The 27,356-nt window shown below is 41.9% G+C and overlaps 1 protein-coding gene across 2 annotated transcripts in view; it reads left to right on the top strand.

The window, feature by feature from the left end:
- NCOA7 (nuclear receptor coactivator 7) overlaps positions 1 to 27,356 on the top strand; it is a 145,579-nt gene that overhangs the window by 111,244 nt on the left and 6,979 nt on the right. The window contains exons 10-12 of one of the 2 annotated variants that reach the window (XM_034669089.1): positions 14,948 to 15,095; positions 24,372 to 24,497; positions 25,829 to 25,981. In XM_034669089.1, the coding sequence (XP_034524980.1) occupies positions 14,948 to 15,095; positions 24,372 to 24,497; positions 25,829 to 25,981 (427 nt within the window). Of the gene's footprint in view, positions 1 to 14,947; positions 15,096 to 22,608; positions 23,085 to 24,371; positions 24,498 to 25,828; positions 25,982 to 27,356 lie in introns of those variants that run through there. The other variant, XM_011219601.3, reaches the window with a different exon arrangement.

Raw genomic sequence — 27,356 nt, forward strand, 5'->3', positions numbered from 1 at the left:
TAATCCTGAACTCGGGTGTTTCCCTCTCTTCTCTAGCTGTGCAGGTCCTTTGTTTCCCAAAGTAGTTCTCCCACAATGCTGTCTCCCTAGACTGGCAGTAACCATCTTTTCTCAACCTACACTTGACTGGTGAACAACCCACAAACACACAGGCTCGGGGGGCGGGGGAGGACTTGAAGTCTGGCACCTTTTCCTCTTACAGAAGCAATCTCAGTTTCTAAATTCAGAAATACTGAGAACTAAAGCCTGTGAAGGAATGTGTTCTGTCTCATAGAGATGAAGGTATAGAGAATTAACAAAGAATTCGTGGCTTAGATCGGTGGGTGCCAAACTTCGCTTTGTAATAAAACCATCTAGGAGCCTTTAAACGTACAGAGTACCCTGGTCCTTCCCTGAACATCCTGCAGCCTCAGATTCAGAATGAAATGCTAGAATCTCTGAGGCGTCCTGCACATTATGATAAACAAAGAGAGATTATTGTGTTCTTACTTTACCATAACATTCTATAGCATTTGATACCATTGACCATCATCCTTTTCTTTCACACCTTCTATCCTTCTGTCATTCCTTCCCAGTCTTTCCTTCTGTTTCCTCATTAAATGTTACCCCTTAAATGGTGCTCTCTGTTTCTCACTATATATATAATTGCCTGCACCTAATTAATTCTTTCTTATATGCCAGTCATGTCCAGGTATCTTCAGTGAGGAACTTTCTACCGAGCCCCAAACACATATATACCTGATAGTCCTCAATATTTGGATCATCCATGGATCAAACAAACTCAAGGCAGATCATACCCTACACTGGGGTTCTTATTTCTACTTTTGTCCCTGCCACTGTCCCCACAACTCCTGCCTCTTGTTTTCTCCCTCACAGTAACTGACAGAACCAGCCACCCAGTCCCCAAAGCCAGAATCCAGACAGAATCTTGCTTCTCAGTCATCTTCCTGCATTGGTCTGTCACCACATCCAGCTTATTGTATCCACTTAGATCACTAGGATCTCTATCTCCCATTCTGCCCCTTCTGTGGACACCTGGCCATGTTTCAGTGGTAGGAGATGTGAACCAGACTTATTGACCCGCTGGCTTGTGATGCCCAGCTTTCCCTTCCCGTGCCCACCCCCATTACCCACCTCACCTACGTACATTTATTAATCCAAATATCTCCTCTAAGGAGTGTTCCCTGTCTGGTGTAGATGTAGTGTGCCCCCACCTCTGTCATAGCACTTCTTAGCTCTTCTACAGATGTGGACTACTTGGGGCTTTTGACACTGTGTCTTATGTTGTGTCCTAAAAACAGCATAGGATCTAGTATGTAATGTACTCCTCAATGTTAATTGGATGGATGCATGAATAAATTAGCCTGTCGTCTCACAGATAAAAATACTTAAATACCTTAGTCCTTACACTAAAATAATGCACAGACTTTATATAATATTTAGAAAAATACAAAAAAGCAAAAAGGAGGAAAGAGCTCAAATTTGTTACACCAACCTAACTACAATTTATTTTTATTTTTGTAGACTTTTGTCCTTTATTCTGTGTGTGAATTAATATAATGATAGTATATGTGTATCTGTCTATATCTGATAATTGTGGGTGTGTAAATATATATACACACACACATACACGTATTAGTAAACTGCTTTTACTTAAATGTATCTTTTATTGCCATTAAATGTTGGGCATGCATTTAGTTTGCATTTATTCCTTTTGCAGTAACAAGTAAAATCATAAAAAAGAAAATTGATTCTCTTATTAAACTAGATTTATAATGGAAAAATGTCCAAATTATAAGGACCGTCATGAGGACTAAGCAAAGTGCTCTCGAGCATTTTCCTTGAAGAAAAAGGATATATTAAAGGAATAAAAAACTGGGGCGCCTGGGTGGCACAGCAGTTAAGCGTCTGCCTTCGGCTCAGGGCGTGATCCCGGCGTTCTGGGATCGAGCCACATCAGGCTCTTCCGCTATGAGCCTGCTTCTTCCTCTCCCACTCCCCCTGCTTGTGTTCCCTCTCTCGCTGGCTGTCTATCTCTGTCAAATAAATAAATAAAATCTTTAAAAAAAAAAAAAGGAATAAAAAACTAACCTAGTTTTCTAGCATGAAATCTTTAACCATAGTTAGTGCTGCATTTTCTGATCAAAAGTCATCTTGCTTTTTTTAGCAGGGCCAGGGCTAAATTGAAATCTTTAATAACTGTCAATGCCAGTAAGACCATGGTGTTAAATAGTCTTTAAAGTACTGTACTTTCGAGAACAGTTCAGGCCCTCCGTAGCCAAACCAGATATATTTCAGAATATAAGCCCTGTGATTTTCAAGTATAACACATATCATAATATATTCTTATTGTGATGTTTTCAGGTAAAAGTGTTACTATTAGAGAAAAAAAAAAAAAGGTCTCCAAAATAATCCTTAAAGAAATGATCTTTCTTTGTATTTTACACAAATTTTAGTTCTGGAAAACTGCTGAACAAGTATAAATCATAGGATTATTAGTCACTGATGTCAATATTTTTTTTAATGCTTTTAAAATTATGCTTTAAAATGTTTTGAAGTGATATGGCTTCCCCCTCATTCTTTTTCTGGTCACCTTACCTTTTTTCTCATTAACTTAAAGTTCTAGAAATTCATCATCACCTTCCAGAAGCACTATTAGGCAGCCACCCTTCAGTTATTTCAGTAACCAGCTTTGGCAAATGTCTCAAGTTAATCAGTGACTCTGTAGCCAGATCCAAGTTCATGAAAAAAGAACCCCCTTCATAGGAGCTCTTCACTCTGGTGGCTGTGCTTTCTGCCGGAGGAGTGAACACCAGCACTTTGGAGCATAGCTCGTGGCCTGTTTCCCCTGCAGAATAGTTAATGCCAATGGGGGCTGCACACACTGTTTGGGAGTAAGTATGCAGAAATAGTAATTATTGCAAGCCTACATGCCTGCAGGAGCCAGATGGAGGAATGGAGGGAGGGAAGCTTGGGGGCGCAAGTGTTAATTACCTGCCTTGGGGAACAGCTGCTGCGTACCTGTGTACCTCTTTGCCTGCCGCGGAATGCTGCTATGTGGGAACATGAGCCTGGTGTTGCTTGGTCTTCCCATCATTTTCAAAAGAAGTTGAAATATAGATTATGTGTGTCAAATCTCCCCAATTTTTAAGTATTAGCCACTGTTTAATTAAAAAAGAAAATACAGATACTGAGTCCAAGGTTATGGGCTGCCAGCCTAAGGCCTCCAACATTGATATTAACAGAAACTTCTAGATTTTACTTATTTTTAAGTGATCCTTTTTATAACTGTAATTATTGTTCTGATCAGTGATTCTCAAAAGAGCTGTCCTATTATATTTGGTGAACCAGGACAAAGAAACATATTTAGTTGGTATTTTATAAATAAAATTTCTTTTTATAAACACACTAAGACCCTTTAACGATGGGCATTACACCAGGGCATCACTAACCATTGGTTTCATTTAGAGTTGTAGAATACTGAATCTGAAAGGGACCTTATGGGGCAAGGAAAATGACCTTTTTCAGACAAGGACCTTGGGTCAGGCCATTCAGGTGGGTTTTAAGGGTGGTAGTTTTCTGGTAACAACTTCTTGGGTCCAGAGTGCTTTGCCTTGTTGGGCTTCTGCGGCTGTATTCAGAATGGAATCTGGGGATGCTTTAGATTGAAGTGCACTGGAATATCTTTAATTTATCATCAGTAATACAAGCGAATGGTGGGACTGCATATATGTATATTTCCTTGGTCTCCGGGTCACATTCTCACTCTCCTCATCCCTTTCCTGGTCTTATTATTATCTCCCATTCTCTGCGCCGTAATGTATTCTAAAGTACGCTCCTAATGTAATAGCTGTTAAATTGTGTGATGGGTCCTGCTTATAATTTTTAAGTCATGTGGGTGGTTTGGGGGTTGTATCTTGCTGAGTGGATCCCCAATTTCTTTTCCTACGAGTGAAGTGACCCTTGATAAGACAAGAATGCCTAACTGCTTCGGGGTCATTTTGGTCCAGTTTGTTGGTGTATGTGGTAGCAACATTTTAGATGATCACACGGAAGGGACTTCGTAAAAGGTCTGTCTGAAGGTAGATAGAACTTCTTCATACATTTGATGCTCCAGACACCTATTTGAGGAGCTAGGTTTTCTTACCTTCATTTGAGAAGCACAGAGAGATTAAGGAACTTTCCCAAAGCTCCCAGCTAGTAAAAAATGGGACCAGTTCAGGTCTTTACCTTAGACGTGTGCTTTTTCACTTTACCTCACAACTATGTTAGAGAAAAGAAGAAGAAAGAACAAAGGTAACAGTAAATACAATCCCTCCAGAGCTAATTTTGAGAAAATAGATTGTAATTGTGCCTACAGCCCATACTCCTAAGTATGAATAGTACTGTTTTGTTCCAAGCATCAACTCAGATTTTTCATCAGGTTTTATATCCCTCCACATCCCATCCCTACAGTTGGGGTTTTTTTTTTAAGATTTATTTATTTATTTATTCATTTTAGAGGTCGGGAGGGCAGAGGGGGAGAGAGGGAATCTCAAGCAGACTCCCTGCTGAGCATGGAGCCTAATGCATTCTCAGTCTCATGACCCTGAGATCATGATCTGAGCCAAAACCAAGAGTCTTGACGCTTAACCGACTGAGACACCCAGGTGCCCCTCAACCCTTCAGTTTTGTCAGTGATGGGCTTTTAAGAAAATGACAGTGGGACTAACCATAAAGGAAAAGGTGAAGCATATTGATTGAGACCATGAACTGACCTGAGGTTGATCCCAGGTCCACCCCTAACATACTGTGTGGTGTTGGTCAAGGTAATCTGTGTAAGCGTCTGTCTTCTTCCATTAAATAGAAATGATAACTATAGTGGCTACCTCATGGGGCTTTTATGAGGGAAAAATGAACTTGTCCATGAACTTAATGAAAGTTATTTGTGCTGCTGTCATTGCTGTTCCTTCTCTTAATGCTCCTAGTGCTTTGTTGCCTCTGAGGTAAGGCTGATGCCCTTCAAGAACTTGTATCATTGACCTTCTTTGGATTTCTTTTCCACAGATGACAATTCTGCTAAATGGGGATTTGTAACTTGAATATGATGTCTCCTTTGGGGTGGATCCCTTAAGGAACCTTGTGTTGACGATAAAGGCCCTTGAAGTTTATGAAGACATCTGATTAAGCCCAAATTGGTAATTAGAAAACTTAAAGCCTGAGTGCCAGGTTTTGGTATCAACTGTTGCTGGATGGTTGGCACTAGTTTTGTGGCAAGCTTCTCCCCGTGTCCACTGTCACGTGTGGGCTGTGGCCTTGATCAGCTCTTGGTTGGATAACTAATGTAGCCTTCTCAACAGAGCCTTTGTTTCTAGTCCTATCTTTTCCTGCCCTTCTGGACTTGACTTGGCTGCACAGCGATCTTTCTCAACCACAGATCTGGCCAGGCCACTTCCAGCGAAAGCCCTGGCTGTTGCCTCCACAGTGCCCACAGCAGTGCATCACTCATTCACACGCTTCCTCCACAAACGTCCCCATATCTGCACGCCATCTGTACTACTGTTTACTTAATAGTTGTTTAGAGGACTTACATCCATTTTTATTTACTTAGGCAGTCTTCTAAGTAAGTATCTAGCTATTAAAATCCGGTCTTCTGTGTATTCTCTGAAGTCACTAGAGCCGCCCCTACTACACTTGGAAAACAGTAGCCACAGGATAAGGTCCAAGCAATTTATCTTGTGCTCTCTGTGACCCGCCCAGTGACCCAGCCCCTCTGGTTCTTTTTTTCTCTTTTCCTGCCATTCTGTAGAGCAAAGACTCAGTCTTGCTCTTTCATTGCACCCCTCAGGAATTCCTGTTCTGCACACCTCCCAGCTCAGATGCCCACTGGCTTCTGTCACTGTGTTGTTGGAACTGTGTCCAGATGTTTTGTTTACTCCCTTCTACCTGGGCACTCTAGGGCAGGGCCTGGGTCCCGTGCACCTCAGTGGCCCTGTCCTCATCACAGAACCCTCTGGCAGAAGGCACCGGTGACCCATCCACATTGCCGTTCTTTCTCTCAACTGTGCCCACTGTGCCCTCCTTCTAGCATCATCCTGCTGTCGCGCACCATGTCTTTTTGCACAAGTTCCCTGCGGGAGAATGCCATCTCCCTTCCTCCTCTAACTGCCTCTTTCCCCTCCTTCAACAGTCAGCGTAAGTAACCATGACCCCTGGCTTCCCTGACCCCAGCCTGAGATGATTCTCCTCTAGGCTTACCCTTGTCGTCACCCTTCTTTAAAAATGACAATAATAAAGAAAAGAGGCAGCAGCATGAGGGTGGATGTTGGTGCCAAGGTACAAGAACATATGGCTCTAACAAAGAGCACATTTTGGAGACAGGCACAAAACAATGCTCTCAGACACCCCCAGCGAGTTTGAATTTACCCTAAAGCCTCCAAGGAGACATTGCAAGGGTTTTATACAGCTGGGTAAAGTGATCAGATTTGCATTTTGTAAGATCACTTCTGCCTTCCTGTTGCTTCTTCTTGACTTCCTTCCAGGACTACTTCGGTTTCCTCCTTAAATACTAGCTTCCCTAGGATCTAGCACTTGACCTCATTCTCTACTCACGTGTGTTTACCATGCCCAGGGCTACATGACAGCAGCCGGTATGGCAGTGATTACTGGTAGTCGTGTTCACTTGACCAGAGGTATCCTGAGACAGCTGAGGCCAGAGAAACCCAGTGACTCATCAGAAACGGTGCGTTACTGAGTGGATTTCAAAAGAACCATTAACAGGCTTTCAGAAGTCAAGACAAATGATGACTGAGATTCCCTTGAGTTTGCCAACAGGTCACTTTTAAGAAAATCAGGGGTGTCTGGGTGGCTCAGTCAGTTAAGCATCTGCCTTTGGCTCAGGTCATGATCTCATGATCTCCGCCCCACATTGGGCTCCCTGCTCAGTGGGGAGCCTGCTTCTCCCTCTCCTTCTGTCCCTCCTCCCTGCTTGTTCTCTCTCTCTTTTTTAAATAAATAAATAAAATCTTTTTAAAAAAGAAAAGAAAATCAGCTTCACTGAAGTAGGGAGGGAGGGAAAAAGGTTAAAAACTCTGCCTCCATCCAGATAGTGTCTGAGGCAGGTTTAGCAAAAGGCATATACTAGAAGGTTAATAAAATCAGAATGGAAGAATTCAGGAATGAAAAGAAGTTGGAAAATATGCTAACCCAAGTGTTAACAATATGTTCTGAAGGGAAGATGAGGTAGGGGAAGGGAGCTTTAGGGAGAAACAAAATCCAGAGGCTTTTATGTTTAAGGAGGGGGAAATGCAAGAAGGTTCATGGATTAAGGTGGAGAGGTGGGGTGGAAATAATGGAGGAAATTCGCCAACCGTTAGGACTGTTGAAAGTACAGACAAGAGGGTTAAAATGGGTAAAAGGAAAGTTCCTTCTTCTGAGGAGAAGGACGCTAAGAGGGACGGTGGAGGGGAATGCATTATTAGGATGGTACAATGGAGAGTGTTCAGAGAGGAAGGAGGGTAGGAGAGAGAGGTGGAGAGCTTGCAAAAGCAGAGGTCTGGAATAGCTACTGCTTGGAGTAGTAAAGGAAGTGATTTAGAGGTGAGTAGGGGGCGGGGGATTCTTAGGTTAAGTGCCTTTGATTTGTAGTGATCCTTAAGCACAGATAAGAAAACCCAGCAACATCCATCATCCCAAGCAAGGGAGGAGGAGTCAGCAAGATGATTGTTTCTGTGAGGTGTTGGGAAGGACAGGTGTAGTAGGGGGATCAGAGCTGCACTTCTAGGGGGCGACAGTGAGGGTGAGATGCAAAGATTGGCCTGAGGTGTGTGAATCCAGGAGGGGCTAATGGCTGGGGAAAGAAGGAGAGTGGGGGTCAAGGTGAGAGTAGAGCTGGTATAGAAAGGAGGAAAGAATGGGTAAAGTAGAGGCAGAAGGACAAGGAGGGGAATTTCCAGAACTCTGAGACCTGCTTCCAGAGGGCAGGGTTGACTTCTGGGAACTAATGACCAGGAAAACCCAGTTAGCCAAAAAGAACCATTCCAAGAATTAGGTTAAATAAACTTAAATAAACTTACAGGCACTCTAATCTAGAAGGAAAAAAGATGAAGTCATATCCTCTTCCTTGCTCCCCCCAATTAAATAGTAAAAATAAACAAAGGCTGGAGAATTGTGCAGAAGTGGAGCTGGAAAGAGGGGGACTTGATTCCTTCCATTCGGTCTCCAGAGGCCTAAGAGTTAAGTAATCAGATTGTTTCCAAATGACTTTAATTTTCTCTTGCGAAACAGGCCATCTTAATTCTTTGTTTCTTTTGCTTTATTCTCAGAGGCATAATATGGGGACTCTTGTCTACGTGAGAGAAGGAGATTTTATGTGGGAGGCACTTGTTGAGGGAAAGAATCGGGGTGTGCTAGTGCTCTGAACAGCTGAGAGAAGAGGCATGAACACTTCCTCCCCAGGGTGCCCTATTTGTGGGACGTACTTTTGAGGTTGCTCAGCTCAGCTCACCGGAGGCTTCCCGAGGTTGGGGTGACTTTGCTGGTGGCAGAGATAGAGCCTACCACCTGAGGCGGGAGGGAGGCTGTCCAGGGCTTCCATCTCGCGCACTACGGCTGGTGGAGAACCATCCCCGGAAGCATGGCTGAGGCAAGGCGGCTCATGTTGCTCAAGCAGGGAGCGCAGTCTTGACGGTGCCTGAGCCTACTGATGGAAGTTGTGGGAGGAGGGAGAGTGGGCGGGCAGCATGAGCCTTAAGGGCCACCTAGGGCATCTAAGTAATGAAACCCAAAGCCAGGGAAGTAGTTGACCTCTGTGGACAGGTACAAAAATACACTGTCCTCCTTAGAGTTCAGCACTCTTAAAAGAAGAGGCAGTCAGCTTAGACTGGCTGGAATATTTCCAGAGATGGGGCGTTTGGGCACATCATTCAATTTGCTGAGCCTCAAGTTGGGCATAATCATACTTGCCTCTTAGAGCTACCATACAATGGAAGGTCCGTGAAATGGGGAATCGCATCTTTTCTTTTTAGGTCATTGATATAGATCATCAGCATTGCTTAAAACACAAGGTCACTTCTGTGTTTAGTATTAAAAATTTTTACGACTCTGATCCTTTTTTCTGTGATATTTTGAAAATACTCTTTCCTCCTTTCCAGTTACTTCTTTCTGTGGCCAGTCCAAGACAGCCAGTGCTTACCCAGTTTGAAGGACTGGCTCTGGCTGCTCTTGACACACTGAGGGCACTCACTCTGGCAACAAACAAATCCAGAGGCTTGATTCACCACCCACCGGAAACCCAGCAGTCCCATGGGAAGAGGTTTGGGAGAAGAGGCCCTCTTACAAAGTCACCCCAGGTCACTGCCCCAGGCTGAGATTATTTCTTCTAGAGAGAATGGCACTGGCAGGCAATAATGCTTTATGCCAAAATTGACCTTGTCCCCCTCCACCCCAACTTGTTACAGCTCCTGAGAAACTCAACACATACACATAAGTAGCCATTCTCTTCCATGGTATACCCAGTGTGGCAGATAGTCTGGTCTCAGTTTTACCAACAGCACACTATCGCCAAATTGACCTCCTCCTAAAATAATCATGGCATTTGTGTGAATCCCAGGTCATCAATCTAGACCATTCCCTCTGCTGCCTTGAAGAGTTTCTTTTCAAGAACGGTATGGTGGGGATAGAGGTATTGTCCTTTCTTGCGGTCTTATCTCTATTAAGACCACCTTAATTAATCAAAGATGTTCTAATAATCTTGAAAATCTCTTCAAAAGAGAGGGTATTAGGGACAGGATTCCTCCTTCCTAGGAAATCCTTTGGACCTTATACAAATATTCCCTCTCTCCTACCTTCTAACCTATCCGCCCTCCCAATGGGTTGTAAGCACAAGTTGTCTTCATCAAGTAAGGAATGTCTGATTATATCTCCCCCCAGAATAATAAATCTTACTTACCTTACATCTACATAATAAAAAAGACTGTTTAAATGGTCTCCTCAAGCAACTTAATGTCTTTGTCACCAAAAAGAGAAGTAGCTGGTGATTGCTAGGGTAGGGTCTCTCCTTAAAATCTTTATTGACTTGCAGTTTGCACAATTTATATTTTCTTATAATGTCCAAAGGAGAATGAAATCTTTTCTTTCTTTTTTTTTTTTTAAGATTGTACTTACTTATTAGAGTATGAATGGGGCGAGGAGGAGCAGAGGGAGAGGGATAAGCAGACTCCCTGGTGAGCAGGGAGCCCAACACGGGGCTCAGTCCCAGGACACCAGGATCATGACCTGAGTCAAAGGCAGACGTTTAACCAGCTGAGCCACCCAGGTGCCCCTAATGTAAAATCTATACCTCATTCCTCATTCCCTTACAGTCTTGCACAGGGATATGTGTCAGCATGAGCTTTTAGCGTTTCTTGGGATGCTTCATTGTTCATGCTTACATAGTGACTTTCCCTATGAGGGTACACTGTTAGAGAATACATGAGCAGTCCTTCATGGAAAGTAAGTCCAAAAAGTGATAAAAATGCGTCTAGTGTCATAACCAGGAAGTGAACTGGGGAACGATTTAGAAATCAAGGTGGAATAAGGGGAGGGAATTGTAGTGTGGTTGAAAGAACCCTGGTTGTCACCTCAGAAGATCTAGTCCTGGCTGTGATGCTGATAGTAGACTTCATAGCCCCATTCCCTTATATCTAAGGAGAGTTAGTTGAATTAAATGATACCTAGTATCCCCCCTTAGCTCTCATATTCCTGAAGGTAATCTCCATGAGCGCAGGGTCACTGACACATAGTGGGTATGCAGGGAGTGCCCTCTGGCCAGAGACCACCGGAAACACACCTAAAGTTGAATGAGTTGGGTTGACTTTTTGTAAGAGAGAACACATACCGTGGGACCACAGACCATCTAAGAAAGAGGGTGCTAGAAAGGAGGTATAGGATTTAGATTTGTGTTAGGTGATTCAGGGAAGGACTTAAGGAAGTGGGAATTTGTTCTAGATTATATGCTATCAGGAAGCAGAGGTTATGCTATGATTGGGTATCTTATAAGTCTTATCTGAGAGGAACTAGACTAGAGAGGAAGGCTAGAGAGGTTAATGCTATAATAAGTAAAGAAGCATAGTCATTCATATTAGCCAAACTGGAGGGATGTTTGGTCATTTTTGTGGCTGGAGAATGTTCATGTTTTTTTTCAGATATGGGATGTCAGAGTGGTCTTGTTTTTGTCACGATGCATCATAGTCATAGTCATAGAGCAGTCTTGTCTGATGTTGAAGTTCTGTGAAATTGTTTATGTTCAACGGGAGAATACCAGGGCCTAGCTAGGAGTGCCAGGCTAGCTCCAGGTATCAGTCCTGCTTTTCTCTTTCTCACAGCTAAGCTAACCAGCAAATAATTAGGAAATCATTTTATTCAATGTGGATATGCACATAGTAAATGTCTTCTTTTCCAGGAGTTAGAGTGAAGCATATTTGGTTCTCTATTATAAAATACAGTTCAGATGGACTACATTTTAAGTGTTAGAAAATTGAAAGAGTTAGAATTGTATACTCATCAAACCTCTCTGGAGTGGTGATTAATTTTTTCTAAGTTAATTTTTAATGGGAAATTTTATACTACATGGTAAAAATACTTCAAAGATTCAAGGAAGGCAACAATGATATCATTGTTAGAATAGGAAGACAAACAATGATATGATTCCTAAAAAGGGCAACATAGTTTTTATATAGCAAAGTTATAAGGGAATTGCTCCTCTGACAACACAGTCCCACTTCTGGGAATATATCCTACAGCTATACCTGTACACATGTGAAGTGACTCACACACGAAGTTATTCATCACAGCATTGTTGGTAACAGCACAATCTTGGAAACAACGCAAGTGTCCATCTGTAGAGGATGATTACATAAGCTCTGGTAAATCCACGGAGTAAAGTACTGGGCAGCTATAAAAGAAAGAATGAGGAAACCATTTATATACTGATGTGGAAAGGTATCTAGGATATATTGTTAAATGAAAAAAGCAAGATAGAGACTAGTACGATCTTTGTAGAAATGGAAGACAAAAAATATGTATTTATATTTATTTATATCTACATAACACTACAAAAATACACAGGAAATGAATAAAGCGTCACCTATAAGGGAAAAGGATGGGGACAGGATTTGGTGGACATGGATGTGAGTGAGAGGAAACTTCTCATTATTTGCTTTTTAAAATATAATTTTGGGGGCGCCTGGGTGGCACAGCGGTTGGGCGTCTGCCTTCGGCTCAGGGCGTGATCCCGGCGTTATGGGATCGAGCCCCACATCGGGCTCCTCCGCTGTGAGCCTGCCTCTTCCTCTCCCACTCCCCCTGCTTGTGTTCCCTTTCTCGCTGGCTGTCTCTATCTCTGTCGAATAAATAAATAAAATCTTTAAAAAAAAAATAAATAAAATAAAATTTTGATGTTTGAATCATGAAAGTATCCTGTCTACTCCAAAAATTAAAATAACTTAAAGATATATATGATGTAAAACATGTCGTTCTTCCACACCATTCCATTCCCCAGAGGTAACCATTTTGATCAGTTTTTTATATAACCTTTCAGAAGAGTCCGTTGTATTAGCCAGGGATCGCCAGGGAAACAGAACCAAAAGGATATGTATATATATATATATATAGACAGAAGGATTTATTTTAAGGAATTTGGCTTATATGGTTGTGGGAGTTGGCCAGTCTGAAATCTGCCAGGGAGGCTGGCAGGCTAGAGACCCAGGGAGAATTTGATAATGTAGTCTTAGGTATGCAGTCTATCTAGAGACAGAATTCCTTCTTGATCAGAAGACCTCAGTCTTTTTCTCTTAAGGCCTTCAACTGATTGTACAAGGCCCATCCACATGATGGAGGGTAATCTGCTTTACTGAAAGTCTGCTGATTTAAATGTTAATCACATCTAAAAAAAAAAACACCTTCACAGCAACATTTAGACTACTGTTTGACCAAACAGTGGTTAAGTTGTTGTCATTTAAAATTAACCATCACACCCATGTAGAATTATATCTATACCTGTTTTTTTTTTTTAAATAGAAATGGTAGCATGTCATACACACTGATACACACCTTATCTTGGATGCCAGCTCTCCGTGTTTTGAACGAGTAGGAGTATTTGCCGAGGAAATACACTTCTCAAGTATATGAAAATTGATAATCCTATATTATGGAAGATGTGATTAATATAAAAGGGAAACAAGGGCTTTGAAACACAGTTGATAAGTGGTTCATGTTTACGTTCTATAAAAGTTCCCTCAAACTGACAAGGAAAACACTGACTCCACAGTCACAAAGAGCCTATTCATGAAAGAAAAGCTGTAGCAGGAAGAAAACATGTGAAAATTGTTCAGCACACAAACACTCAAAGAAATGCAACGTGAGCCAGGTAAAAATCTTAGAATTTTAGACTCTTTTTTTAAAAAAAAAAAAAAAGAGTAAGCAAGAGTGTTAAGAATGTTAATGCCAACTTCACTGCTGATGTCAGAGTAAACGAGTTAGCCTTTCAGAGGCAACCTGGCAGGGTGAATCACAAGCTATAAAATCATGCCCTTTGGCCCAGTAATCCCTTTTCTGGGAACTAATCTCAAGGAAATAATTCAAAAGACGGTGAAAGGCATAGACCCTGAGGATGTTCACTGTAACATTTGTACAATTGAAGAAATGGGAACAAGCTAAATACCCTGAGGACATGGGAATCCAGGCTATTCGTGATTTATTACTCTCATGAAATTAGCCATTAAGAGTCAGTACAAAGACTAGCAATGTGGCAGATGTGTGTAATTTAATGGTACATATCACAAACAATTATATCTTGGCCCTGATGACAGTGAAAAGAAAATTGTATACATATGGACAAGAAGAGATAGGAATATAGAAACCTAAAAACCGTTTGAACCATTGGGATTTCAGAATTGTGGGGGACATTTCTTTTTTGTTTTAGTTCTATTAATATTTGGCTTCATCCATTTGGCTGCCAAACCAGAATACCGTAGACTGAGTGAGTGGCTTATAAACAGCAGAAACTTATTCCTCGCAGTTCTAAAGGCTGGGAAGTCCACGGTCAAAGTGCTGGCAGATTTGTCTGGCAAAGGCCCACTTCCTTGTTCATAGATGACTGTCCTTTCACTGTGTCACATGGTGAAAAGGGAGTCTTTTATATGGGCACTAATCCCAATAATGAGGGTTCATGACCGAAGCACTTCCCAAAGATCCTTTGTTTAAATACCATCACATTTGGGGTGGGTTTCAATATGTGAATTTTGAGGGGATGCAAACATTCAAGCTATGAGCAACATTGTTATAATATTTTTACCTAATTATAACTTTTTAAAATGAGAAATAATCTCTGCTTGGAAATTAGCCGTCTCTCTAGATTCTACAGTACCTTCCGATGTTAAATATGTTTGAGAGAACAGAGAAATAGGAAGCAAACCACATTCCCATGTCAATAAAATTAGGTCTCTTTCTAATGTTACAACAACAACTAGTATTATTTACTTTGTAGTTATTAAAGGTGTTTTGTTGAAATTGTAACAGTGCTTCAACTATATAAAAACCCACTGAAGTGTTGTTTATCTTGTCCAGCTAAAGGATCAGATCAGTTTTTTCCCCATTGAATACAAGTACCCAATAAATGAAGACCCAATGAGGAGTGAATATTTGGTATAAATACTTCATTGTGTTTTTCAGTTTTATGTCCCATCTCTTGATCTTTCCCTTGGATTGAAGGACAGGTTCTCAGTGTCTGTGGACTCCTGCTTTCTCTATTTGACTTATTTTACAAATTTGGAATGCACTAGTAGAGACCATATTCACACTAGGAAATCTCCCAGTTAGTGAGATGGATTTGCCAAGTAGGGAAAAGATGGTTGTGAGCGCTCAAGTCCCTACTTGTGCCTGCCAGGAAAGTGGTTTTGGTGTTAACTTCTATGACAAACGTGTTTTTCAGGGTGGATCACTTGTACACGTTCTTTGTTCAGTGGTCTCCTGACGTCTATGGGAAAGATGCCAAAGAGCAAGGCTTTGTGGTGGTGGAAAAGGAAGAGCTGAATATGATCGACAACTTCTTCAGTGAGCCGGCCACCAAGAGCTGGGAGGTGAGCACTCAGGAGGGGCTAGACTGTCATGGTCCATAAGTTACAGTATGTAATCAAAATCTTCTTGGGCCCAGATACCAAGAACTTCTTGGCTGGCAAAAAGTTAGGTTTCCTGTGCACTTTTGAAGTTATCGGGGGGGAATAACTTTATTCCTCTGTTTGAGCTAATTATATGTGTCAGATAAATGCCGCACTGGTGGGTCATTTCGCTTTTCCTTTTAAAAACTGCTAGTGGGTCTCCTTTATGTACAGGATGAAGTTCAAGCTCCTTAATGTGGCCTGAAAAGCCCTTCATAATTTTTTTTGAGCACTTATCAAGCCCTTCCCATGTCAGGGGCACCATGGATGAGATAAGCAGAATTCAGTGTAGATGAATCATTACAATATAATAAGATAATTGCCATTGTAGGTGAAGTGCCAAGTGCTATAGGAGCATGGAGCCAGACCCCTGAATGGAGCCGGGGGGGTCAGGGAGAGCTTCCCAGAAGGAGCGATCTGTACGAAGATCAGAAGGGGGAGTTTGGGCAGCTGTGGTGGAATGGTACATAGGGCATGTTCTGGCCAGAGAGGAAAGTCTGTGCAGAGGACTGACCCAGGGGAGAAACAGAGAGTGTGGGGCATTTGATGAACTAACAGAAGTTCAGTGTGGCCAGACCAGTGGGTGCAAAGCTGAAGCAGGGGCAAGAAATGAAGCAGGGAAAGGAAGCAGGGGTACATCACAAAGGACCATGTGCATCTTCCTAAAGGCAGTGGGAAGGCATTGAACTGTTTTGATTCTGGAGAAGTATACACACATGTGCATCTCGGAGAGCTCTTGCTTGCTGGCAGATACTCAAAGATTGGAGGTGGACAACACTTGAGTCTTGAAGACCCATTAGGAGGCTCTTTTGGTCATCAATGTTGAGAGGTAATGGTTGCTGAGAGAGTGGCTGTGGGGATGGAGAAAATTGAGTGCTTTTGAAAGATAATTAGAAGGTGTAATATACAGGATTTTGTGAGTAATTATTATATGTGGAAAGTAAGGAAGATGTCGAGATTCATCTCTTGGTTTTCAGAGTGGGAATTGGAGGGGTAGTGGTACCTGCCCTTCACTGAGAGAGGAGCATAGCAAGAGTATTAGATTTAGTAGAAAAAGCTCTGCATTCTGCTTTTAATCTGAATTTGAGGTGTCTGCAGAATGTCCAAGAGACAGCTGAGGATAAAACTTAGGAGAAGGATCTCAAGATACACTTTTGGAAATCATTAGGAAAGTTGAAGTTATGAGTGTAGATGAGGTCATCATAGGAGAGTACGTACAGTGGGAAGGGAATGGGGCTCAGAACAGAACCCTTAAGGATACCTGCATTAAAGGGGCCAAAGGCAGTAGACACCACAAAGGTAACTGAAAAGGAACAGCCAGGCAAGGAGGTAGAACACAAGGAGAGTCCTGTCTTAGAAGCCAAGGGAAGAGAATGTTTCAAGAGGGTGCTAATGGTCGGAATGACTTACGTTGCAGAGGAGTCAGAAGATAAGAACTGAGGTATGTTTTCTGGATTTAAAACCGAGGTGGTAGTTGGTGACTTTGACAAAAGCATTTCATTAAAGGGGTAAGTTCAAAATTTAGATTCCAGTGATTCAAGGAATGAGTGGGAAATAAGTAAGTGGAACTAATAAGTGGGCAAACAACACAAATTTGGTTCCAGAGAGTAGAAGTGAGATGGTAAGCTGGAAGAAGTGAGGTGGAGAATGTTTTCCCTCTCATGAGAGAGACTTTAACCTTTTGGATGAGGTCAGCAGGAACGCCGAGTAGAAGGTACAGAAGATAAGGGCATGAGGAAGGGAATGATCAGGAGAGCAGATCTCTGAGAATCGGCAGGGAATGTGGGGGTAGGGATGCGATTGGTCTTAGGTGGGTGGGTAGTAGAAAAGAATAGAATGTGTGCAGATAAAATGCAGCTTTAGTAAGGTGGTGAATTGAGGCATTTTTCATCTAATGGTTTCTTTGCGGTGGAAGGAGAGGCATCTCCTGAAGTGAAGGAGGAGTCAGAGGAATATGGAGAAGGTATGAAAGAGCAGTTATGGAGACTAGGAAAAATGCTGAGTGAGACTGTCATGGGGTGGCTGTCTGGTTTTGAGGGCCACTGGACTTTTCTGGTAGCCCCAGGTTTCAGTGAGGGGTGATTTTCTCCAGCACTCCCAGCCTGGTTTTAGATTCAAGTGGGCAGTGGGATCCTTCCAAGGCTGGAACCTTGCCAGTTTGGGATGAGCAAGGGTAATAAGCCTGCCCCTTAGGTCTGATCCTTTCTGGAATGCCGAGTTCTTTTGTATGTGTGCTTGGACTCACTCTTCCTTTCTTGTCACTCCCTCATGGCCTGAATGTGCGGTGGGCATGCACAACGGCTTTCTGTGGCAAACTCCTGCTGTCCTTCAGGGACCTGCTGATTGGTCACTGCTGTGGCGCTCTCAGTCCATTCCCCCTCCTGTCCTCCCACGGCTCATCGTTCGTAGCTCTCTCGTGTACTGCCCAGCAATGTACTTGCTTACCTGTCTCCCCACAGTTCACAGAGCTTCTTGTTTGAAACTACTGTTTGAAGATACTTAAGCCTATCAGGTTCTTCAAACTCCCTTGGCTTTTTCTACCATTTCTGGGGTTTTTTTCTGGTTTTTGCTCCTGTCTCTGGCCAGTCTTTCTGAGTTGACTTCGCTGGTTCCTTTTCTCATGCTGTTCCCTAGGAGTTTGCCCTTGGCCCCCTTCTCACATCTGTTACATCTTCCTTGGATGAGCTCATCAACTCTTGTGGCTTGTGCTGCTAAGCCCCCCATCTGCCCCCACCACATACCTTTTTCCCCCAGCTGCTATGCTAGGGCTCATAGCTGCCCCACAGGCGCTGCTGGAAGTGTTTATGAGGCAGAGGTGGGGTGATACAGATATTCTGGCCAAGGCACCCAGGAATATCAAGTCCTGTCCTCACCTCATCAGCTCTCCTCAAGAGGCCCCCATAAGATATGTGCATAGATAAAGCAAAGCCAAGAAATGTACCTTTTCTTACTGAGACTGTGGTCTCTTGCTCCAATATGGAGTCCCAGAGAGAGGGTTTAGATTGCACTGGGGACTTAATCCTTGCCTGATGAGGCCTGAATATCTTAAGCCAAAGCAGCCCTCTTTAAGGGCTATTCTGCCTCTCTCCACTAATCCCATCCTTGAATCTCAGCTCTTGGACAACCCCAGTGGGAGGAGAGGCCCCACTTCCCAGCACCAGAGGAAAAGAAGCTACAGAGCTATGCAGGGAGAGAAAGGTCTGCTCATGAATCTGGTGTGCTCCTGGGCAGTCAGCCCCAGGCTTTTTCAGACTCAGCCACTGAGGAGACTGAAAGAGAGGGCACATTCCTCTCGAGAATACTCTCTAGATCTGCAGTGGAAGAGGAAGGAAAAAAGAAGGGATAGAGAAGGAGGAAGAAATTAGTTGGCCTATTCCAAGCTCCTTGTGCTTGTGCTGATAACTGGAGAGACGGGTGGCTGGACTGGTCAGGCCACCTTATCTCTGTTTTCTTGCCATATGGCAGAGAGTCCAAAAGTGCAATGAGTAGGAGAATGCTGGCCACGATCCCTCCCATGCAGGAGCAAGCTCTGCATACGAGCAGTACCCTAAAGCCAAGCTACTGTAAGGGCACTGCTCCTCCTTTACGGGTGGGGAAGAGGCACCTTCACTCCCCCAGAAGCTAGCAGGTGTCTGATCCTCAGTGTGTGCAAAACGACTGCTCTTGCCCCCAGACTTGCTTCTTCTCACATATTCCCATTTTAATTAGTGGTGTCCCGAGCTAGAAACCTGGGTATCATCCTAGATTCTTTTCCTCCACCTGCTCTAGTCAGAGTTACTGATGGTGGCTCTGCATGGTGTAGGGACCTCTACTTCCCCACTCCAAACCTGCCCCAGTCAGCCTATCTGCACCCTTCACTTGGACTCCCAAGGGCACCTCCAGGCCGTTCTCCCATACATAGTCTCTTTAAATAAGCTGTATTTCCTAATTGTATATAAGGAACACCTGCTTATTGTAGGAAATTTGGAAACTACAGAAAAGTACAGTGCAGAACATTTAAAAATAATATGTGACCACACTTAACACTTCTGTGTATTTTATTCAATTCCTTTTTTTCTCTTTTATTTTAGGATGTTATCTAGGGGGTGGGGGGTAGGGAGTCATGCTTTTATTTTTATAAAATGCATTCATGCTTTATGTATAGGTTTGTATCTGGCTTTTCTCATCTAACATCTTGTGAGAATTGGATCATCTTAAAGATTTTTTAAGCCTCATTTTAATGGTTGCAGAATACTTAAAATCTCAGTTATAATTTATTTAACATTTCCTTTTAGGAATCATTTTGTTGGTTCAGGTTTTTCACAAGGATGAGACGATTTGCAACTCTTACTATTCTCTTAGCTTCCTAGAAGTGACATTAGTTATAAGGGTATTAACTTTTTAAGGCTCCTGTTTTTTATATATGACAACTTAACTCGCCAGCAATGTAAGGAATATCCCTCTTCCTGCGTTTATGCCAGCAGAAAGTATTACTACTATTATTCCTTTTCAAAAAATTTTGCTAATTTGGAAGCTGAGAAATAATATATTTAAATTTTTATTTCCTTGGTTGAGGATAGAATAAATGAAAAAAATATATGTACGTATGTAAACATATGCTATTTGTGTTTTTTCTTCGTGATTCCCACTCATTTCCTTTCCCCATTTTTCTAAAGGAATCTTAATAATTTCATCACACTGTGTTCTTTATGATGAAAGATATTAATTTTTTGTCTCCTATATTTTTTAAAAGATTTTATCCATTTATTTATTTGAGAGAGAGAGAACAAGTAGGGGGATGGAGAGGGACAAGCAGGCTCTGTGCTGAGCGTGGAGCCTGACACGGAGCTCCATCTCAAGACCCTGAGATCATGACCTAAGCCAAAATCAAGAGTTGGACGCTTCAGACGTAGTGAAGAGAAGGGCCATATGCACCCCAATGTTCATAGCTGCATTGTCCACAATAGCCAAATCATGGAAGGAGCCGAGATGCCCTTCAACAGATGACTGGATTAAGAAGCTGTGGTCCATATATACAATGGAATATTACTCAGCTATCAGAAAGAACGAATTCTCAACATTTGCTGCAACATGGACGGCACTGGAGGAGATAATGCTAAGTGAAATAAGTCAAGCAGAGAAAGACAATTATCATATGATTTCTCTCATCTATGGAACATAAGAACTAGGAGGATCGGTAGGGGAAGAAAGGGATAAAGAAAAGGGGGGTAATCAGAAGGGGGAATGAAACATGAGAGACTATGGACTATGAGAAACAAACTGAAGACTTCAGAGGGGAGGGGGTGGGGGAATGGGATAGACTGGTGATGGGTAGTAAGGAGGGCACGTATTGCATGGTGCACTGGGTGTTATACGCAACTAATGAAGCATCAAACTTTACATCGGAATCTGGGGATGTACTGTATGGTGAATTAACATAATATAATAAAATAAAATTAAAAAAAAAAAAAAAGAGTTGGACGCTTAACCGACTAAGCCACCCAGGTGCCCTTCCTGTATTTTTGACAGATTTTTTTTCTAGGTGGCTATTTGTCTTCTAATTTTACTTATGTTTTTTGTTTGTGTTCTTTTCCCTGTAGTGTTTTTAGGTATGGGTGGCCCTGTTGTATCAGTTTAAACTCCACTCAATCTGCAGTTGATTTATTGATACATGATAGGTAATACTTTTAATAGTTTTTTCCAGCAGTGTTTAATGATTTCTGATGTTTCCCTCATCATATTTAAAGCTCTCACGTATGTTCTGTGCTATTTTACTTGCTTAAATAATGCATGTGAACATATACTCCCATGCTTACAACACTCAGCGGCTCCCCATTGCCTATAGCTATCATTACCCATGGGCCAATCATCAGAACCACCACTTGGTGATTTTTTTTTTTTAACTGAATCCTAGACCTCTACCACTAAAGACATTAATTCAGTAGGTCTGGGAGAGGAATGTCAGAATCTGTGTTTTTAAAAGCTCCTAGATGATTTTGAGGAATAGCTGGGTTTTAGAAAAAGTGGCCTCTAGAGTAAGTTCTAAGCTTCTTAATGGATTACTATTATTTTCTCCACTTCTGTCCCTCCCCAGCTTCATCTCAACTTCTCTTGCTCTCTGTTCTTAAGCCATAGTGAACCTAGAACTCAGCTCATTTGTCCTCCTGTACCCTCCACCTGGGCATCTCCCCACACCCGACCCTCTGCTCTCACACGGAAGCCCCATCACCTCTGTGAATAAGCCATCTCCGAACTCTCTGGGGAGCCCCACTCGCCTTTGAGATGCTACTATTAGCATTTGTATTACATGGAATGGCATTCATTTATTTATAAATGTCTCTTGGGCACCTGGGTGGTACAGTTGGTTAAGCATCAGACTCTTGGTTTTAGCTCAGGTCATGATATTGGGTTTGTGAGATTGAGTCCTGAGCTAAGCACGGAGTCTGCTTGGGACTTTCTCGCTCTCTCTCTGTCCCTCCCAATCATATTCTCTAAAATAAATAAATCTTTAAAAAAATAATATGCAATGTCCCTCTGTTGTCTCCTCACCCACTTGAGACTGGGACTGCTTTGTGTCCCCAAGTCTGGCAAAGTAACTGGCACTTGCCATCATAGAGAAGGCAGCCAGTAAATGCTAGCTGTTGTGAAGTGTCAGGTACTAAGGAAAGAATGCAGTCTCACTGGCACAGAATCCAAGTGAGTCTGCCCCAGAGTGTGTCGCGGTTCTTGCATTGAAAATAAGTTGTAGCTGACCTGGGTCTGGTCACTAAGTATCTGCCGGAGTTCTCATTAGAACCGCCCCTCTGGATGAGCTCTGCAATAGCACTCTGACCCCTCAGCAGTACCCGAGACGGAAAGTCCATTTTAGATCTGGAAGAGTCACAGAAAGATCATTGAAAATTGATCCAATGGTAATCAACGTTTTTTTCGAACCCCTTGTGCCATCTGATCTGGGAAGTAGGGAGGGCTCATCATGCTTATTAGCCATTAAGATGAATATCCTAAAAGGTAAGAAGGTCAATGTTCTTTTGCCAGCTCTTTTGAAAAACTGAATCTAAAGTGACATTTTTCTCAGCCTCATATAAACCAGATGTTCTCCCATTCTTTTAAGTTCCTCATATCTAACAAACATGATGTGGCACTGAAGTGAAATGCCATTGTCCTAAGTATAATGAACCTACCTTGGGTAAAGGCTCCTTTTATCCTTCCTTTGAGATTCAAACCTATGTCCGGCAACGTACATAAAGTTTAAAATGGAAATTTAGCGGGGCGCCTGGGTGGCTCGGTCAGTTAAGCATCTGCCTTCGGCTCAGATCCTGGGATTGAGTCCCACATTGGGCTCCCTGTTCCGCAGGGAGCCTGCTTCTCCCTCTGCCTCTCTCTCTGTCTCATGATGAATAAATAAGTAAATAATCCAAAAAAATAAAAAGGAAAGGAGATTTAGCTTTAGAGAAGGTACTGAAAAACACTCTGAAAAGGCAGGGCTAGAAGAGCTAGCTTAGCCAGAGGACAATCAGGAAGAAAAGTATAAGAAGAAAAAGGGGAAAAAACCAAACAAACCCAAAACCAACGGAGCTTTGTTGCAGTTAGGAAACTACCGTTTCAAAGGTGAAAGTGTCATTTTACAGCCTCACAGCTATGCCTGACAGGAAGTGTGTGTTTGCTCTAAATCCTAATTTGGGTGTGTTCCTGTAGAAATGTTGAACCCTCTCCTAAGGGAAACAGAAACTCAATTATGCAGGAAACTAGATACAGCAAAACCAGTTGTAGCTCAGCGTGGCTGTAAGCAACAGTGGTGTGGCAGCAAGGAAAAAGCCGTTTCTCATTAGAGAGCAAGAAGACAGTTCCCCCATCAGGATGAGAATCCGAAGGTTGCCCTTGAACATTCAGATTTTCTATTGTGCCAGACCGGACCAAGAGCCTTTCGTGAAGGTAATGTTGGAGTCCTGGAGAGCTAATGAGGTGCCGGTGGATCCTCAGAGATCCGCCACTCGGTATGTTTCAAAATGCCCTCTAATTAGAAAGGATGTGCTGACATTTCAACTGAAGCAGGTATTTTATTTGTTTGGGAGATGGATATGATGTGGTTTGTCTCTTCTCTTTGGAGTAAAAAAAAAAAAAAATCCATATTTTAGTTTTTTCATTCCACAGCCCTATTTGTACCTCTGTTAAATGTAGAGTTCACTAAAAACATGTGCTTTACTTAATACATTTAAAATGCTGCGTTTGTGATTCTTTGACAGGGTTTTAGGTAGAGCCTGCATGAAAAGATAATAAAATTTATTAGTTAATTTCCTTACCTATAAATCTGGCTCAGACGCTGCCAGGTACTTTATATCACTGTGCATGTTGGAAATTGAGTGTGTTATCTGGCAGCTTTCACTAAATGTAACGTAAATGCTTTTTCTCTATAATGTAGAAGTCACTGATACTAGTACCCAGGTATTTTGCTTGAATTAGTCACTGTATCATTCAATTTCAAAATCATTTAGTGATTTATCCAGACGTTAGGAGGGACAAAAAATAGATTTTTAAGTTGAAATTGACTTTGCTCGCTCATAAGCATAGTTAAAATGAAATAATAAATGTTGTGTACAAAATCATGTTTCTCAGTTTTGAAGGAAAGGTTATTTTGATGGTTTCTGAATTGTACATAAAGAAATGTAGCCTAATTGTAATTTAGCCTAAAGCTTTGTGTTTCTTTATATTGTTGCTTCTGGTGGATGTTACCATTTGTTATTTCTGTCAGGGTTTGTTGCTTTGTGCCATAGCCTGAGAGAAAACATTAGGAGTCTTGATTTAAAAAACTATCCTTATCTTCCCAGTTTCCCTATTTATAGAAGACTTACAGAATGATTGCTGATTAGTCCTTTAACAATTCACATTTAGATGCAGGCTGAAAGAGAATAATTTAGGGCATTTCAAGGTTATAAGTCACCTGTGGAGTTACACATAATAATTCACACTCAGTGAGCACTCAGTGGCAGTAGTAAAAGTGGAAAACCTGTGACTTTAATTTGTACGTATTAAGTGTCTCAGCTGTACTGTGTTAAATTCTGCATTTGTTCAGAAATTGTAGCTGAAATTAGCCCTTTTCCCAAAGTCCTGGTTCAATTTATGTCCCACTGTTAAAACTCCACGTGTTATAGGCAGTTGTTTTTAGCAGGTGAAGGAAAAGAAAATATATCAAGTTTGGGGGGCTTCTCTTCTCTATTTCAGATCATCACAGTTGAGGAGGCAAAGCGCAGGAAGAGCACCTGCAGTTACTATGAAGATGACGACGAGGTGGCCCTGCCGGTCCTGCAGCCCCATAGCGCACTCCTGGAGAACATGCACATCGAGCAGGTGCGCTCTCCCAGGGGACTTAGGACAGGGGTCTTCCAGGCCTTACAGAAGCATTTCCCATCCCTGACTCCATTTGCTCTTCTCAGAGGGTGAAGGAAGAGCCAGGTTTTAAAGGGAGAACACCAGCAGCCTAACCAACCCTGGTGTCCTTTGTCCTCTTCTGAGAAGTTACATTAGCACTCCCTGTCACCTTCTCGGGAGTTTGGGGACTTGGCCAGAAACTGTATCCATCTCCCAAGTCTGAATGAAAAGCCATTCTTGTCATCGACACAATTTTTAAATTGTCCTACCACAGTCTTAATGCATATTCCTAACACTTAAAAAATGATCTGAATTTATCCTAGTGATCATTACAGAGTTCCAATAGTTTTAACTTATTGGGCTCAATAAAAGCTATATAGCAAATACACTTGACTAGCTTTACAAAAACTACCAACCACTAGGAGTAATTTTCCTTTTTCTGTGATTTCCTTTATTCACTTTATATTTTCTGAAAGTCTGTTACTTCAGTTTTATGAAATACTGTAATGTGCTGTATTTGAACTTTAGTAAGGAATCTCTTGCATTTCTCCCCTTAGTCAACTTAGAAACCTGAATTTCAGAGACCTTAAAGAATCAAGTTCGACTCCCTCAATTTGCAAATGAGTCTGTGAAGGCCCAAGAAAGCCAAAACACTTGACCAAGCACTTACAGAAATGGGGTTCATGGTGATATTACAACTGATGTTAAGCATTCTGAAGATCTTCCATACCTCATAGCCCCCTTTGTTAGTATTTTCGGAGAGATATGCCTTATTGGTATTTATGGCAGCCACGTTTAAGCTAAATGTTAATGTAGGTGAAGATACAGCAAGATGAATACAGACTACATTTGACCATTAGCATAAAACACCTGTGTTTTCTTGTTCTTTTGTGGGAGGATCCAGTTAGTTGTCAGTAGCAGCTCTGAGCTTATGAGCATTTAGAAAGAACAACTGGAGAACCATGAACTGTTTGGTGAAGGTCAGGTTGAAGTGTAAAAGGGAGAGCATGTGTCTAATTCCTATCAAGCTAGGTGCTGTATCCTCAGATGCATAGTTGCCTAGTGACGCCTCATTCCAGTTCCCGAGAGGGAATGTATGTTCTGGGTGGCATCCGTGCCAAGGCAGCACCATCAAGCAGTGGTTTTTCCCTTCTCTTTCCTGGTTTATACTTACAAATATTTGTCAGAGTAAAAGGGAGCAACATGTAAGTGTGATTTTGAGCAAGTACCTCAGATACTTGCTTTGTGCTACAAGCTTATCAGATTTGTGGGCAAATTGTGTATTTACCTCTCCATCTTTGGGTTTGCAGCTGGCCCGACGCCTTCCAGCGAGGGTACAGGGGTATCCGTGGAGACTCGCATATAGCACATTAGAGCATGGGACCAGTTTGAAAACTCTCTATCGGAAGTCAGCGTCGCTAGACAGTCCTGTCCTATTGGTCATCAAAGATATGGATAATCAGGTGAGGCTTGTTCCTCTCATAGAAAACATTTTTTGATGAAGATTTTCAAACTTACACAGTAGTAGAGAGACCAGTATAAGAACTCCTCATCATCCAGATTCTACAGTTAGCAGGATTTTGCCACATAATGCTTCATCAGTCTTTGTTGGTTTTTCTTTGCTGAAGTATTTTGAAGTAAATCCCAATTACTATGTCATTTCACCCCTACATACTTCCGAATGCATCTCTAGAAGAAAATGGAGCATATTTCCAAATACAGTCATGTATAGAATTTTTTTTCCCTGTGTTCACCATAGAGTAGGAAGCAATAATAATAATCTAAAACCTAAAGCTGGAAAAGTTGGACAAAAGTCAAGTCTGGATTGGGAGAGAGTGCAGAAAGAAGTGCCAGTGCCATACCAGAACTCTTTCCAGGTAGCAGGTAGCTGAAGCCCACAAACCTTGGCTGCTTGGTTGCTCAGACGGAGAGCCAGTCAGGGCTGTGGTGTGTTGTACCTGAAGGACCCAGTTGTTATGAAATAGCAAGGAATATTCTGTACCATTGCTCATTGCCCTTTCTCCTGTGCTATAGTTGGTCTTGGAGGCAGTGGTGAATTGTAGATATTACCCCCATGTATCCTCACTGGTACTTCTCTCAGTCAGCTTGGGTGTGAGTGGAATCTGTGCAGTTTTCTTTCATATACTACCCACTGAGGTTTTTGCTCCACAAAAGGAAGACATCTTTCAAGTCTGCTATTTATTCTTTTCATTTTGGTCTGTGTTATATCAAGAAGAAATTCCTTTACATTTTTGAGATGTAATTCTGTTCTCTTTCTGGCATTGAAGCAGGTTTTATTCAACAGCCTTTCATTTATTCACAAGTTCAGAAAATGTATGAGTGCCTGTTATATGTGGGGCACTACTAAGCATTGGGGAGCTTGCTGTGAAGCTATATACTTGTGGTCATTTTAGGGAAATAGATCTTTGCTGTCAGAATTTGTCTTGGGAGAAATTAGCAAAGAGATGGGGTTACTGAAGGCACTGTCTTTCTCAACTGTGATCTTTCCTGGGACTTTATTGCTGTGTTATTATAGATAAAGAATTGTGGGTAGTAGTTTAGCTATTATCATTATTTTTTGATTGATGATACTTTATTTAATCACGATCCAGCTGGGTATGGTCAAGTTAAAAATTAAAATAATAATAACAGTGTTTTAAAATGGAATTACCTAGGGATTTAGTGAAATGTTTGATAAGTCAGATGTTAAGTTTTAGATGAGATATGGCTAGATGGTTTTAGACCACACACAAACCCTCACTGTAAGTATAGATTAGTTCTCCTACTAATTTACCAAAAAGAAGCACAATTTCACCAAGCTTCCTGTCAGCAGGTATG

This window comes from Ailuropoda melanoleuca, chromosome 10, assembly GCF_002007445.2.
Source record: "Ailuropoda melanoleuca isolate Jingjing chromosome 10, ASM200744v2, whole genome shotgun sequence".
NCBI lineage: Eukaryota > Metazoa > Chordata > Mammalia > Carnivora > Ursidae > Ailuropoda > Ailuropoda melanoleuca.